This window comes from Typha angustifolia, chromosome 13 (assembly GCF_048772165.1).
Source record: "Typha angustifolia cultivar Huaian chromosome 13, ASM4877216v1, whole genome shotgun sequence".
In the NCBI taxonomy this organism is placed as follows: Eukaryota; Viridiplantae; Streptophyta; class Magnoliopsida; order Poales; family Typhaceae; genus Typha; species Typha angustifolia.
Genome location: NC_133251.1, coordinates 15,560,704 through 15,576,385, shown reverse-complemented (window position 1 = coordinate 15,576,385; position 15,682 = coordinate 15,560,704). Strand labels below are relative to the sequence as shown.

At 37.1% G+C, this 15,682-nt stretch overlaps 4 protein-coding genes across 6 annotated transcripts; all 4 read left to right on the top strand.

The window, feature by feature from the left end:
• Positions 1-10: 10 nt before the first annotated feature.
• On the top strand, positions 11-1,675 carry LOC140773913 (peroxidase 47). The gene is made up of 4 exons (XM_073116694.1): positions 11-271; positions 401-589; positions 766-931; positions 1,071-1,675. The coding sequence occupies exons 1-4, from the start codon at positions 47-49 to the stop codon at positions 1,466-1,468; spliced, it is 978 nt and encodes a 325-aa protein (XP_072972795.1). The 5' UTR covers positions 11-46; the 3' UTR covers positions 1,469-1,675.
• Positions 1,676-2,220: 545 nt separating this feature from the next.
• Positions 2,221-4,822, top strand: LOC140774184 (fructokinase-2-like). Its single transcript, XM_073117071.1, has 5 exons — positions 2,221-2,482; positions 3,415-3,825; positions 4,037-4,171; positions 4,282-4,398; positions 4,491-4,822. The coding sequence occupies exons 1-5, from the start codon at positions 2,285-2,287 to the stop codon at positions 4,620-4,622; spliced, it is 993 nt and encodes a 330-aa protein (XP_072973172.1). The 5' UTR covers positions 2,221-2,284; the 3' UTR covers positions 4,623-4,822.
• Positions 4,823-5,392: 570 nt separating this feature from the next.
• Positions 5,393-8,403, top strand: LOC140774544 (uncharacterized). Of its 3 annotated transcripts, XM_073117580.1 has the most exons (7): positions 5,393-5,532; positions 5,855-5,906; positions 5,972-6,187; positions 6,265-6,420; positions 6,651-6,845; positions 7,002-7,181; positions 7,422-8,403. In XM_073117580.1, the coding sequence occupies exons 2-7, from the start codon at positions 5,903-5,905 to the stop codon at positions 8,252-8,254; spliced, it is 1,584 nt and encodes a 527-aa protein (XP_072973681.1). In that variant the 5' UTR covers positions 5,393-5,532; positions 5,855-5,902; the 3' UTR covers positions 8,255-8,403. The 3 variants fall into 3 exon arrangements, with proteins under 3 accessions (XP_072973681.1, XP_072973683.1, XP_072973682.1); XM_073117582.1 differs by lacking the exon at positions 6,265-6,420; XM_073117581.1 differs by lacking the exon at positions 5,393-5,532 and having other exon boundaries at positions 5,581-5,906.
• Positions 8,404-12,470: 4,067 nt separating this feature from the next.
• On the top strand, positions 12,471-15,076 carry LOC140774596 (uncharacterized). Its single transcript, XM_073117659.1, has 5 exons — positions 12,471-12,552; positions 12,631-12,840; positions 13,309-13,452; positions 13,609-13,788; positions 14,028-15,076. The coding sequence occupies exons 1-5, from the start codon at positions 12,549-12,551 to the stop codon at positions 14,858-14,860; spliced, it is 1,371 nt and encodes a 456-aa protein (XP_072973760.1). The 5' UTR covers positions 12,471-12,548; the 3' UTR covers positions 14,861-15,076.
• Positions 15,077-15,682: the final 606 nt, after the last annotated feature.

The window sequence follows — 15,682 nt, the reverse complement described above, 5'->3', positions numbered from 1 at the left end:
CTCAATCTAGACATTTTCCACAGTGCATCTGTTAGTGTAGTCCAAAATGTCAAAGATGAACAAGTGCAACTATGTGGTGCTCTTGCTTCTGATTGAGGTGCTAATGAGAGGAGCCAGACTTGGTGTGGATGCTCTGAGTGTGAATTATTATGGCATGGCCTGCCCTTTTGTAGAGCCAATTGTGAGGAATGTGGTGAATCAAGCTCTGCAAAAAGATCCTACACTTGCAGCAGCGCTTCTAAGATTGCACTTCCATGACTGCTTTGTTCAGGTTCGCAAGTCGATCATGTTATCATATTCTCTATCATATATATATATTATCTGATACTGGCCTTATTAATGATCAAACTTTGATCAATTCTGCTACTAAACTTTTGTTTTGTTTTGACCTTGATGCAAGGGATGTGATGCATCTGTACTCATAGATTCAACAAATGATAACACTGCAGAGAAGGACTCTCCTGCGAACCAAAGTCTGCGGGGATATGAGGTTATCGACCAAGCGAAGCAGATCATGGAGATGCAATGCCCTGGAGTTGTTTCATGTGCTGATATAGTTGCACTTGCAGCTAGAGATGCAGTCATTTGGGTATATACATCTTCCATACCAACAACCTCAAATTAGTACTTAAAAAAGACTAGAGTAATGTCTTCGACATACAATTAATACTGAATTTTACTCGTCGAAAAAGAAATGTAAGCTTCAATCTGTATATGGTTTTAGTAAATTACTACACCAAAATTTAATCTTTGATTTCTTTTTAGGCTGGAGGCCCATATTATGATATACTCAAAGGAAGAAGGGATGGAACAAGATCCAAAATACAAGACACTGTCAACTTGCCAGCACCTACCTTAAATAGCACAGCCCTCATCCAGATGTTTGTTGGTCAGCATGGATTCACTGTTCAGGAGCTGGTGGCTTTATCTGGTACTTGAAAACATTATATTACTCATGAACTATATGTAACTGAATTCAGATAACTTTAGGATTGAATGAATCTGCATAATATTTCTTATTAGCACCCTCAAAACATTGCTATCTTTGATACATTCATTTTGCTTTCAAGGGGGTCACACACTAGGTGTTGCAAGGTGCTCATCATTCAAAAAGCGCCTTAAAAACTTCGATGCGACGAACGATGTCGATCCATCTTTAGAACCGAATTTCGCAAAGACATTATCAACTACATGCAGTGGAGGAGACACTGCTGTCCAAGCCTTCGATTCGACGATGAACACCTTCGACAACGCCTACTTCAGTGCACTGCAAAGGGGATGGGGTGTACTAACATCAGACCAGACATTATTCACATCCCCTCAAACGAAATCTATTGTGAATGCATTTGCAATGAATCAAGCCATGTTCTTCTTTATCTTCCAGCAGGGGATGTTGAGGATGGGATCACTTGACGTCAAGGAGGGCAACCAAGGAGAGGTGAGATTGAACTGCCGCAAGATCAACTGAACCATGCCTATCCTAACTGCTGCTCTTAATCATGTAATAAAAAATGAACGAAGTTGTATGCATAGTTAGTAGATGAGGAGATCTCCTCTGTGAGTTTGAAGTTCATGTTCTGAACTTATGGAAAACATGTATCTCCCTTAAAAATCTCCAGTTCCATCGAAACATACTAAAAATTTAAGAATCAGATAAAGATAGAATAAATCGAGATATTTAGCCTCAACAGAAATTTTATCCAGGAGAAGTTACATCCATTCATAACACAAGGTTCTGCTATCTATTTATAGTTTTTCTTCGTGTATTACTAAATCTTAAACAAACTATCAAAGATAAACTCCTATTCTAAATGATAAATAATTTAAATTTTTTTAATAAAAAAGACTCTATATTTATATAAACAGAATCCAACTCATTCAGTTCGTTCTTCCGGAACAAAATTAAGATCACGACGCTACCTAAAATAACGAAAATTCTGGAATGGATAATGCTATTATTTCTGGATAAATATCACCCTATGATCCTAACCGCACGGATAACAATCCACCAAATTATCCGGATCAAATCTTAACGTAATATCTCATTATCCAAATCAACCGTCCAGAAGCAGATAACTATCCAAATCAACGGCCAGTGGAGGAATCTCAGATGCACAAATTTCGTAAATCCTGGTCAGCATACAATCCGCTCCCCATCTGCCAGTTGTACTCACTGTCTATTTAAACCCCCTTTTCCGTCCTATCCCATTCTATTATTCTATTTCTACTATTTATCCATCTTGCTGCTGTTCTTATTCTAGAGAGAGAAAACAAGGGATAATCAATGGCATTCCAAGATAAGGGATCGGAGGAGGCGGCATTGGTGGTGTCCTTCGGGGAGATGCTGATCGACTTCGTCCCCGACGTCGCCGGCGTCTCGCTCGCGGAGTCTACGGGATTCCTCAAGGCCCCCGGCGGAGCTCCGGCCAACGTCGCCGTCGCCATCGCCAAGCTCGGCGGCAAGTCCGCCTTCGTCGGAAAGGTAAGCGATCTTCGGGTCTCCTTCCTTCCTCTCGGCTTGTGATCCCGGGGATCTGAGACCGGAGGCGCCTTCGCCGTCCGATCTCGATCGGAGATATTACAAATATGCCCCCTCATAATATATCTAGGATTGCTATATATATATAATTCGTGATATAGCTAATAGCTTTGACGAAATAGAGACGTGCGTCGAATATCCATGAGACGCAGCGGTGGGCCTCGATTTGGTCGTACTGGGGCCCACTTTTGCGCACGTCTTAAAGTAAGGGAAAATTACTGAATCAGCCCCTGGAAATTTTACTCTTAAATGTTTTAGTTTTTATTCGTATCTTGAAACACTTTAAAAGCTAATTTAGTCTGGTAATTTGCAAATAAAATAAATTCTTGGGTGTTCATGAAAATCCACCAATGGAACTGTGGGTGGTTTTAAAGCTAGTTGGCTTATATATATATATATATATATATATATATATATATATATATATATATATATATATATATATATATACATATATACATAGATAGATAAAGCAACAGGATATCTCTGTCTTGGTGTGGGTCCCTTTTACTATTAGCGTTTACAGGTTGGTTTTATATTATAGTTTCAAATTTGGGTCCCCCATTGGTAGGTGGTATCCTCGGGGTGGGGTTCAGTTTTTATCCTGAATCTTTTAGTGCATCTCAACGTGGGGAGTGTGACAGAGAGTTTGGCTCGTAACTTGAAAAACGTTATCGTGTTGGGTTGATGATGTTCTTGTGGACTTATCATTTGCAACTCCTGTCTATCCAAATGCTGCTTAATGTCTTTGGATCATGCCAACTCGATCGTAACATTGATTTGGAAAGAAAAGAATTGCTTTAAGTAACTAGAAAAGAAAACTTTGTAACATTCATTTACATCATCGCTTCTTCTGTGGGGGGGTGGGGATGCAGTTTGGTGATGATGAGTTCGGGCATATGCTAGTAGACATACTGAAGAAGAATGGAGTGGATGATGAGGGAGTGTTGTTCGATCCCCATGCGCGCACTGCACTTGCATTTGTCACCCTCAAGAGTAATGGTGAGCGGGAGTTCATGTTCTACCGCAATCCCAGTGCAGACATGCTCCTCACTGAAGCGGAGCTCAACCTCGGTCTTATTCGCCGTGCTAAGATCTTCCACTATGGCTCTATCAGTCTTATCTCTGAACCCTGTCGGTCAAGCCACCTTGCCGCTATGCGTGCTGCCAAAGAAGCCGGCATTCTCTGCTCCTATGACCCCAATGTGAGGCTCCCACTCTGGCCCTCTGACGAGGCTGCTCGCACCGGTATCCTGAGCATCTGGAAGGAGGCCGACTTCATCAAGGTAAGGAGAACTCAAAATTCACCAACAATTACAGGATAATGCCCATCTCTTTTACTTAGCTTCTTCAATAAGTAATACTGGACATATGTTATCACATTATTATCTATAAAAGAACTACAAGAGACCAGATTCTATTTGTGAATTTGTTCTGATTTTATGGATTGTTGTGTTACCTTGCTTCAACTCATAATATGAAAATTTGATGTTGCAGGTTAGTGACGACGAAGTTGCTTTCCTAACTCAGGGAGACCCACAGAATGAAGAGAATGTGTTGTCATTGTGGTACGAGGGGCTCAAGCTGCTTATTGTTACAGATGGAGAGAAAGGGTGCAGATACTTCACCAAGGTTAATTTGTTTTCCTTAATAAGTTTTTCCTGTCCTTTTAGTCAGTCACGTTTAAACTTTAGAGTTCTTTTTAATTATTATGACTTTGTTTTCTCACACCATACGTACAGGATTTTAGAGGTAAAGTATCAGGATTTGCTGTGAAGACAATTGATACAACAGGAGCTGGTGATGCTTTTGTTGGTGCCCTTCTGGTCTCCATTGCGAAGAACAACTCTATCTTCCAGGTTCATGTCAGCAACATTCAGTAGTTGTGCCTATCCTATGGCTATATCTCATAAATGTATCTTACTAATGCTTATTCTTTCCTCATTACTAGGATGAGGAGAAGCTGAGGGAGGCATTGACATTTGCGAATGCTTGCGGAGCAATTTGTACAACCCAGAAAGGAGCTATTCCTGCCCTTCCTACTATGTCCACAGCTTTGGAGCTTGTCACCAAGGCGAATTAGAGCATCGGCATGCAATATTCAAATGAAAATCTTTAGTATGATTTGTACTTGTTTAGTTATGCATTTTTCTGCATCTTTTGGCAGAAAACTTTTATTTTCTTTTTCAATAAACTTGTGATTGTTAGTCTCAGTTCAGTTTGTGCTTACTTTATGTGAACATTCTCTCCCGAAGAAAAAATTATTAGACTGCATTATGAGAAGATTGTTAATTTTTGTGGTTTAACTGCCGAACCAGGTGTCTTATTCAATTTGAAAGAGTGTTTCATATTCGTAGCATATGATAAGGTTGGATGTCTATACCTGTTCAGGGCAGTGGCTGGAATCATTAAATGCTGCCTGAGCTTGATAATTAGTTCTATATTCTTCTAAGAGAGGATATGAGCAGTCTTACTCTCAGATGAGATACTTGTGTCAGCACAAATATTCACGATAATATATACTTGTGTCAGCACAAAGATTCACGATAATATATGGAGCTTGAAACAGAGCAGAGCTCAACCTACCTTATCTTTTTTTCATTAAAGCTAGCTCAAGGCTGGGGATTGAGTAAGCAATGAGATATTTTAAGATAAGAATATCAATAATTTCTTTGTTAAGATCAAGAAAGTTTCATAATTATACTGAAGATCAAAATGAGGCACTATCTCTTCAGTTATTCCAATGATTCTTATCTTAAACCTAAGGTAAAGTGAAGAGTGACTTGAATCAGAAAACAATGCCAATATAAGTCATTTATCCTGTTCTAGTGTTCTCAACATGCTCTACTTCACCTTAAGCACACTCAGTTTGCTTGGCCAGCTATATATATCTTCAACGTGTTTTTGGACTGCATGTTGGCTAGTTGGATTGTTTTCTTGCAGAGCAGGAGTTCCACACCCTTAAACTTGTGATGGAGGAGGACATGAAGCAGGTATATGTTGCAGTTCTTGAGGTCATATTCCATTCTTTATTTTGTAGGCATATGATGTATTTTTTTTCCTATCAAGCAAAACACATAATTCCTTTTCTTTTTGTTGAGAATAACCATTCTGTACTTTTGCTTGTATGATGAGAATGCAGGATGTTGTTTTTCGATCCTTTTCTTGGATTTGTTATAGTGCTAGTAATTATTCTTGCCTTTGGTTCAAGAGAAATGTTTTTGAACAGCATGAAAGTAATAGATTTGGAATTTCTCTTCTTAAAGCTATGTAGACTGTTCTAGCATTCCTCATGGTTTGGCTCCTTAAATGCAGTCACCAAGGTCACACTGAAAGATAATTCTGTGTGGAGAGATAGCCTTCATGGGTACATACTTCAACCTACAAATATTTCAAATCAATTTAATTGTAAGAATGCTCAGTAATGTGCAGATCAAGTAAAGGAGATGAAGCTAAGTTCCTCATCAAATAATAATTCCATAGAGGAACTATCTCCGGTGGTTGCCAATTCAAGTGCCAAAGAGCAAAACACACACGTCCTCTCTCAAGCCACTCCTCCAATTATCTTGACAGACATCCCAAGTCCTAGGTCAGAAGAGGAAATTCTTCAAGCTCTCAAGGAGAGTAGCATCCTGGTCCCAAAAAGAGGTAGATGTTTATATCTCTACAGGAAGTTAAAAACTTGTTTGAAGTCTAACCTTCCATCTTTCTGCTTCTTTCATAAGTCCAACAAGAGAGGTGGAATAAAGAACTTTTCTTGAGGATTGCTGAACTAGGGAGAGTTATTTCGAAAACCAAGTTAATGAGAATATTCAAACTGTCTTCTGCTGTTGAAGCTGTAGAGGAACACACCCAAGGATCACCCTATATTGCTTTAAGTGGTAATTCTTCTCTAACTCCAAACACTATTAGCCAAGTCACTACTGCTTAATGATCCACCTTTTTCATTCATACTACAGCCATTAATAGTGAAATAAGTGATCCTCCTATTTAAAAGAAAAACAAAATAATAATCTTCATTAACTGATCATATATTGGTTTTTTCATGCTCGGCTCTAGCTTCGGAAATTAAAAATAAGGAGGTAATGTAAATATGTTCTTGTTACAACAGAATCTCTATGTACAAATCCTGTGGAACTACAAGTTAATGAATCTTCAATTGTTAACAAAATTACACCTGAAGCTCCAACATCAGAGGTTTGCGGCACACATAGAAATCAGGAAGATACAACAACTGCAAATGATAGTACTGAAAGCGAAGCTACGAGAAGACACACTGAAGAATTGACTCCTGTTACTTCAAGTGGTACCGATTCTTCTCATTTGAAGTTATTTTTCAGAAATATTAGTCATACTACTTACTGATCCATCTCTTATCCATCGTGTCAAGTCCTAGAGGTAAAAATTGTGATCTTGATTAATATTTAAACAATACATGATTACTGTTGCATTATTCTTACAGAAGTTCAGCAGGACATTATCGCGGGAGCAGTTACTCCATCAGTGTCTGGAACACGAAATGAAGCTATTGGATCCGATGTGACAGAGGAACTTGAAGAGCAAGATGCATTAGTTACAGAAGACTCTTGTGATGAAGCTACTGAAAGGGACTCCAAAGAACTGTCGTATAGTACCATAAATGGTAATATTCTCCCAGTTTGAAGATAATATCTAGATAATTAAGCTAAATTACAGAATGATCTCTCACTATTCACTCTCTCAACTCATGAAAGATACAAAGATTGTAATTTTGCAAGGACAAGCGACATAGCTAACCCGCCCATCAGTATCACCTCTACAAAATTACAGCATATAGTTATTGGCATGGCTTACTGAATTCATAGTTAAAACATTAGATAATGCTGATACATTCCTCTTGCAGGAGCAACAATGCAGACAATCGCTGCACTGATAGGAGCTTCATCATTTGATATATTGAAAATGGAAAATCCAGCTCCTCCAGAGAAGATCATCTTGACTTACAAGATTAACATTTCAGCTCGAGAAACTGAGAAAAGAAAAATCGCACGTAAGTGGAACTACATAAAAGTGATCATAAGTGATATTAAAGATGTCTTGAAAGAGAAACAAATTTCTGTAGAGATAGCAGAAATAATAGAAGACAGCTTAGAAGAATTACAGCAATTTGGGCAAGACATTGAAGCTTCAATAGAGGAATTAGTGTCCGTTCTAAAGAAACTTGCAGCAGAAATTAAGCATCAAAGCTCTTTGGATAAACAGATAGTTAAAAGTGATATATCATCAAAATTGTCTATTAAGCTAACGGCTCTTACAGATTCCAATGCACAATATGAACAGACTGCTAATGATTGGAAGAAAACTCTGGAAATGCAAGAGAATATACTGGAGAAGGTTATAAAGAGACGTGAAGGTTATGACACAAAGATTTTAGAGCAGCAAAACAAGATTGCCAAGATTAAAGAAGAACTAGCCACTGCAGAGAGGGAATTAGAAAGTATGGAGAAAAGGAAGAAAGATCTGGTCGAAGAGCAGGAGGAATGCAAAGAAGAAAGAAAATCAACACTCTTGGAGTTAGATAATACAGAAGAGAAACTCAATGCTATTACTGAAAAGATCAGTCAAATCAATGACTACTTGGTTCACTTAGATGAAACCATTGATCGACAGTTTGAGCTACGAGAGAAGGAGATGCTAGATACGGTGAAACAATTGTTGGAGTTGGAAATATCTTAACTTCATTCCTTCATGGAATTTATTATAGAGAATGACTTCATTTTTAGAATAAAGAACTCTTTTCAAACCTTAAACCTAAACAATCCTTTGTATTTACAAACTTTGTCAAATAAAAGATGTCTCCTTCAAGTATGATGATGTATATTACATGTATTTAGTCCCCATATTTTCAACATAAAATCTTGGGGGTGTAATGAATGGAATCTAGGAATAATACATGTGAGCCAAGTGAAAAAACTCACTTTTTGTTTATATCAACTCTGGGTTTGTTTCACGTCTTGCTAAACTGTTACCTCATATTGGATAATGAGCTTATCCCAACAATAAGCAAACCTCAAAGAGTTGTGTATCCAAAAAATTGCTGCAATCAATCACTAGAAAGTATAGGTTATGTATAGGTGAAGTGACAAAATATCACGACTCAAAATAGGAATCATGACCGGCCATGCATCTCAATATGCTTGAGATACACGAAGCCTTATTAATACTCTTTACATGTATGATGGCAAAATAAATAAATAAAATTAAAATATGTTTTATTTAATTTTTAAAACTAATTGCAATAAATATAAAACAATGGTAATATATTTGAGTCTCTAAACTAAATAAATAAAACTTCTAATCTAAAGCATAAAATCTAAAAGAGCGGAAATAAAGGAATCGTAAGTGGAGGTAGAGTCCAGGTACATCTCGCTCAGTCGCCTCGCTGATTATTACCTGAGATAGATAAATAAATACAAAAAAAAATAAAATTCATGAGCCAACAACTATAGCTCAATGAGTAGAATCTACTCGAAAGCCAAATAAAATTCTACATTATATTAATGCTGAAAAAGATTAAATTAACAGTAACAATATCCATAATAATTTGCAATAAGCATACTCTTTAAATAATAACAATGATAATAATAAAGAGAGTCACAACTTGTAACCTTACACGGTTTCAACATATTAATATCTTTTCAATATTTATACTGTCATATGTCTCAATGGGTCTAAACCCTATGGATCCACATCAACTAGAAGTCACATCGAGATGACGCTCGAGACTTTTCTTCATATCTGATCCGGTTAGAGTCATCAGATGATATCACCCTATGATTAACACACTCTGTCTTTTCCTCTAACTATTGAGAGAAGTTAGAGTCACCTAGAAAATTTTCTCATTCATCCTAGGACTGTTCTCTAATCCCGCCAGAGTCATCTAAGAAAGTCACCACAGTGATCTAATTTAGGACTTTCCCCTGGACTTTCAGATAGACTTGAGTCACCACGAAAAATCACAAGCAATTTATACCGAGACTGTTTTCTAAGTCGTACCAATACTAGTTTCATTTTTCTTTTCACAAATTTCAATATTTGCACGAAGTATGGTGATGCAATAAGTATAATAATTAAATGCTCGCAGAAAATATAACAATTAAATTTTCGCACATACGGATAAAATAACTAGATTTGTACATATAAATTGTAACAATTAAATTTTTTGCATGTAAGGGTGAAATAAATAATTTGCACGTAGAAAATTTACATGGTCTGACAAAGGTACGAAATATAATAAAATAAATATGTGAGTGAACTCACTCACCTGAGTTTAAGTAAGACAACCGAAATCTCAATCTCTAGCTCACGTACTAAAAATCACCACCTTAATAATAAATAATATTCAAAATTTTAATTTGAATAATATCAATATTTCTAAAATTTAAAAAAAAACTAAAAGAAAAACTAAAATGGGTATAACCCACCCATTGGATTGGGCTGGGTTGTTGCTGGCCCGGCCCAATCCAAAAAGAAATCAATTAAATCAGGTTAGGCTGAGGCCCAGCCAAGATTAATTGGATTGGGTCGGGCTAACCCGCAGCCCACCCAAATAAGTGGTTCGGGTCGGGTCTTTAGATCAGAAATCCAACCCGAACCCGAACCCAAACTTTAAAAGAAAAGGGTTGGCTCGGGTTAAACCCAAGCCCTACCCAAACCCCCTTCTCTTCTTACGACCAATGCGAGGAAGAGAAGGGTTGAGAGAGGGAGTGACCGCCGACGACCCTGCCGGCGGTGGTTCACGACCACCCTCAACCTCTGCTCTCTGTCTCTGTCTCTTTCTCTTCATCGTCCTCACGAGGTGGAGGAAAACTCACCACCGACGGCCGACGCCGAGGTCGGCGTCGATTGAAGCCACGAGGGCTCTTCCAGAATGCATCCATGGCGCAAGGCTAACGACTTGGAGCTCTCGAGCACGAGCAGCAGCAGCACGAAGCCGCCGGCCGACGAGAGTTGCCGGCGAAGTCGAAATCCCCAATTTAGGTATTTCCGATTTACCTTTTTAAATTTAAATTTAACTAGAGGGATGAGAGAGGGCTCACCGGGGAGGAGTGTGGTGGTCCCAAATTCCTCCGGCAATCTGATTCTACAGCGACGACTCCGACAGTGAGAAAAGAAAGAAAACGAAGGAGGAGAAGAAGGCTGGGGGAAGAGGTTGAGGAGAGAGAGATGATTAGGATTTAATTTATAGATTAGAAGATGATCAAATCTAATTCGATTCGGATTAGATGAAATCCCCCCCTTATATGCGCCTCGTCGCGTGCCAGAGAGGGAGAGGAGAGGGGCTGCACGTGCACCATCCTTTCTCAACCCCAAATTAATTTTTTTTTTTCTTCTTTCTCTAGTTCTGACACAAAAGCCTTGAAATGATGTACTCTAGTCTTAGAACAGCAACTTGATGGAGATTCTTGGAAGCGTAGAATGAGGAACAAAAAAATGATGCAGGCAATCATTAGAAAGTGCGCATGGAAGTTTCCATGACCAAATATTTTTAAAGAAATTTAATATGATTTGGGGATAATGAACTAAGAACTTTTGAACTATTTCTTCGTTTTCTTTTTAACGTACACATGGACTCCTAAACTATGGAAAACCTCTCACCCTCCTGATCTTTAAGGAAAATGTTTCATTTTACTCAACTTTATTGTCTTACTTTTATCTAAAATAAAGAAAAAATGTCTCACAATCGTATTATTGTTTTTAAACAGAAAACCTAACACATTAATAATAGAAGAGTCAGTACAGCAGTTTGGTGATGATGAATTTGGTCATTTACCACATTTAAAGGAGTTTTTCCTTTTCAAGTTCATTGTGACTTTACTTTGTTTTCTCATACTCATATGCAAAGGATTTTAAAGGTAAAGTATCAGGATTTGTTGTGAAGAACAATTCTTATCTTCTAGGTTCATTTTAGCGATATTCAGCACTAGTGCCAATCTTATAGCTATATCACAGAAATGTACCTTAATTACTAATGTTTATTCTTCGGTATTACTAGGAGGAGGAGAAGCTAAGGGAGGCACTGACATTCGTTTTGCTTTTCAGTAAACTTGAGATTGTTAGTTTCAGTTCAGTTTAAGCTTTCTTTGTGTAAACATTCTCACCTGAAGGACAAATTCTTCTGCTGCATATTGAGCTAAGTTTGTGAGATGAGGTTTAACTGCTGAATCGGGTCTTTTGTCAGGGTCTTATTCAATTTGAAAGCCTTGAACTTTGTACGTTGTTTCGTCTGTGTAGCAATGAATCTTTTATGATAAGAATATCTTACCTCTTTGTTAAAATCAAGAAAATTTGATAATTACACAAAAGAACAAAACCAGGCATTATCTCTTCAACTTCTCCAAATGTTGATGATCCTTATCTTAAACCTAATGCAATAAGAGTAACTTAAATCATAGAATGATGTAGTCAAGTCATTATTATTTCTAGAGTTCTTGACATGCTTTTTGCACACAAAGTTTGCTTGGCCAGCAATATTTTATCTTCGACGTGTTTTTGACTGCATGTCTGCGAGTCGGATTGTTTTCTTGCAGAGCAGGAGTTCCTCATCCTTAAACCTCAGAATATCATGGAGGAGGATATGAAGCAGGTATAAGTTATAGTCTTGAGGTCATATTCCTCTCTTTCTTTTGTAGGCATATGCATGAGTTTATATATTTATTTGTTGTCAAGCGAAATACATGATTCCTTTTTCTTTTTGTTGAGAATAACCATTCTGTACTTTTGCTTGTTTGATGAGAATGCAGGATGCCAGTTTTTGATCCTTTTCTTGGATTTGATTGAATACTAGTAAATAGTAATTATTCTTGCCTTTAGTTCAAGAGAAATGTTCTAGAACAACATCAAGTGATAGTTTTAGAATTTCTCTTCTTAAAGCTATGTAAATTGTTCTAGTATTCCTCATGGTTTGGCTCCTTAAATGCAGTCACCAAGCTCACACTGAAAAATAATTCTGTGTGGAGAGATAGCCTTCATGGGTACATATTTCAACCTACAAATATTTTAAATTAATTTAGTGGTAAGAATGCTCAGTTAGTCCTCTGATATTTGTGCAGATCAAGTAAAGGAGATGAAGCTAAGTGCCTCATCAAATAGCAACTTCATAGATGAACTATCTCCTATGGTTGCTAATTCAAGCGTCAAAGAGCAAAGCACAAATGTCTTCTCTCACGCCACTTCTCCAATGATCTCTACAGACATCCCAAGTCCTAGAGAGGAAATTGTTGAGGCCCTCAAGGATAGTAGCACCTTGGTGCCTAACAGAGGTAGATGTTTATCTATCTAAACAGTTAAAAACTTGTTTGAAGTCTAACCTTCACTATTTTCTTTTCTTTCATAAATCCAACAAGAGAAGTAGAATAAATAACTTTTGTTGAGGATTGCTGGATTAGGGAGAGAAAGTTCAAAAACTAAGTTAACGAGAACATTCAAACCGTCTTCTGCTGTTGAAGCTATAGAGAAACACACCCAAGAATTAGCCTATGTTGCTTTAATGTTCTCGTACTCCAAACACTATTAGCCTAGTCACAACTGCTAAATGATCCACCTTTTTCATTCGTAGTACAACCATTAATAATGAAACAACAATCTTCGTTTATTGATCATATATTGGTTTGTTCATGCTCGGGTCTAGCTTTAGTGCTAAAAAATGAGGTAATGTCAACATATTCTTGTTACAACAAAATCTTTATGTAAAAACCCTATGAAACTACAAGTTAATGAATCTTCAACAGTTAGCGAAATCACACTTGAAGCTCCAACATCAGAGGTTTGCGGCACACATAGAAATCAGGAAGATGCAACAACTGCAAATGATAGTACAGAAAGCGAAGCTACAAGAAGACACACTGAAGAATTGACTCCTGTTACTTCAAGTGGTACCGATTCTTCTCATTTGAAGTTATTTTTCAGAAATATTAGTCATACTACTTACTGATCCATCTCTTATCCATTGTGTCAAGTCCTAGAGGTAAAAATTGTGATCTTGATTAATATTTAAACAATAATTTATTACTGTTGCATTATTCTTACAGAAGTTCAGCAGGACATTATCGCGGGAACAGTTACTCCATCAGTGTCTGGAACACGAAATGAAGCTATTGGATCCGATGTGACAGAGGAACTTGAAGAGCAAGATGCATTAGTTACAGAAGACTCTTGTGATGAAGCTACTGAAAGGGACTCCAAAGAACTGTCGTATAGTACTATAAATGGTAATATTCTCCCAGTTTGAAGATACTATCTAGATAATTAAGCTAAATTACAGAATGATCTTCACTATTCATTCTCTTAACTCATGAAAGATACAAAGATTGTAATTTTGCAAGGACAAGCGACATAGCTAACCCGCCCATCAGTATCACCTCTACAAAATTAAAGCATATAGTTATTGACATGGCTAACTGAATTCATAGTTAAAACATGAGATAATGCTGATACATTCCTCTTGCAGGAGCAACAATGCAGACAATCGCTGCACTGATAGGAGCTTCATCATTTGATATATTGAAAATGGAAAATCCAGCTCCTCCAGAGAAGATCATCTTGACTTACAAGATTAACATTTCAGCTCGAGAAACTGAGAAAAGAAAAATCGCACGTAAGTGGAACTACATAAAAGTGATCATAAGTGATATTAAAGATGTCTTGAAAGAGAAACAAACTTCTGTAGAGATAGCAGAAATAATAGAAGACAGCTTAGAAGAATTACAGCAATTTGGGCAAGACATTGAAGCTTCAATAGAGGAATTAGTGTCCGTTCTAAAGAAACTTGCAGCAGAAATTAAGCATCAAAGCTCTTTGGATAAACAGATAGTTAAAAGTGATATATCATCAAAATTGTCTATTAAGCTAACGGCTCTTACAGATTCCAATGCACAATATGAACAGATTGCTAATGATTGGAAGAAAACTCTGGACATGCAAGAGAATATACTGGAGAAGGTTATAAAGAGACGTGAGGGTTATGACACAAAGATTTTAGAGCAGCAAAACAAGATTGCCAAGATTAAAGAACAACTAGCCACTGCAGAGAGGGAATTAGAAAGTATGGAGAAAAGGAAGAAAGATCTGGTCGAAGAGCAGGAGGAATGCAAGGAAGAAAGAAAATCAACACTCTTGGAGTTAGATAATACAGAAGAGAAACTCAATGCTATTACTGAAAAGATCAGTCAAATCAATGACTACTTGGTTCACTTAGATGAAACCATTGATCGACAGTTTGAGCTACGAGAGAAGGAGATGCTAGATACGGTGAAACAATTGTTGGAGTTGGAAATATCTTAACTTCATTCCTTCATGGAATTTATTATAGAGAATGACTTCATTCTTAGAATAAAGAACTTTTCAAACCTTAAACATAAACAATCCTTTGTATTTACAAACTTTGTCAAATAAAAGATGTCTCCTTCAAGTAAGATGATGTATATTACATGTATTTAGTCCCCATAATTTCAACATAAATTCTTGGGGGTGTAATGAACGGAATCTAGGAATAATACATGTGAGCCAAGTGAAAAAACTCACTTTCTGTTTATATCAACTCTGGGTTTGTTTCACGTCTTGCTAAACTGTTACCTCATATTGGATAATAAGCTTATCCCAACAATAAGCAAACCTCAAAGAGTTGTGTTTCCAAAAAATTGCTGCAATCAATCACTGGAAAGTGCAGGTTATGTATAGGTGAAGTGACAAAAGCCTGGAAATGATGTACTCTAGTCTTAGAACAGCAACTTGATGGAGATTCTTGGAAGCGTAGAATGAGGAACAAAAAAATGATGCAGGCAATCATTAGAAAGTGTGCATGGAAGTTTCCATGACCAAATTTTTTTAAAGAAATTTAATATGATTTGTGGATAATGAACTAAGAACTTTTGAACTATTTCTTCGTTTTCTTTTTAACGTACACATGGACTCCTAAACTATGGAAAACCTCTCACCCTCCTGATCTTTACGGAAAATGTTTCATTTTACTCAACTTTATTGTCTTACTTTTATCTAAAATAAAGAAAAAATGTCTCACAATCGTATTATTGTTTTTAAACAGAAAACCTAACACATTAATAATAGAAGAGTCAGTACAGCAGTTTGGTGATGATGAATTTGGTC

Bases quoted from the DNA above. Each gene is read 5' to 3' on its own strand.
- LOC140774544 (XM_073117580.1), top strand. The intron at 6,421-6,650 runs GTAATTCTTCTC...TTGTTACAACAG, and splicing joins ACCCTATATTGCTTTAAGTG to AATCTCTATGTACAAATCCT. The intron at 6,846-7,001 runs GTACCGATTCTT...TTATTCTTACAG, and splicing joins GACTCCTGTTACTTCAAGTG to AAGTTCAGCAGGACATTATC.
- LOC140774596 (XM_073117659.1), top strand. The intron at 12,841-13,308 runs GTAGATGTTTAT...AATCTTCAACAG, and splicing joins CACCTTGGTGCCTAACAGAG to TTAGCGAAATCACACTTGAA. The intron at 13,453-13,608 runs GTACCGATTCTT...TTATTCTTACAG, and splicing joins GACTCCTGTTACTTCAAGTG to AAGTTCAGCAGGACATTATC.
- LOC140774184 (XM_073117071.1), top strand. From the start codon at position 2,285: ATGGCATTCCAAGATAAGGGATCGGAGGAGGCGGCATTGGTGGTGTCC. The intron at 3,826-4,036 runs GTAAGGAGAACT...TTGATGTTGCAG, and splicing joins AGGAGGCCGACTTCATCAAG to GTTAGTGACGACGAAGTTGC. The intron at 4,172-4,281 runs GTTAATTTGTTT...CCATACGTACAG, and splicing joins GGTGCAGATACTTCACCAAG to GATTTTAGAGGTAAAGTATC.
- LOC140773913 (XM_073116694.1), top strand. From the start codon at position 47: ATGTCAAAGATGAACAAGTGCAACTATGTGGTGCTCTTGCTTCTGATT. The intron at 272-400 runs GTTCGCAAGTCG...CCTTGATGCAAG, and splicing joins TCCATGACTGCTTTGTTCAG to GGATGTGATGCATCTGTACT. The intron at 932-1,070 runs GTACTTGAAAAC...TTTGCTTTCAAG, and splicing joins GGAGCTGGTGGCTTTATCTG to GGGGTCACACACTAGGTGTT.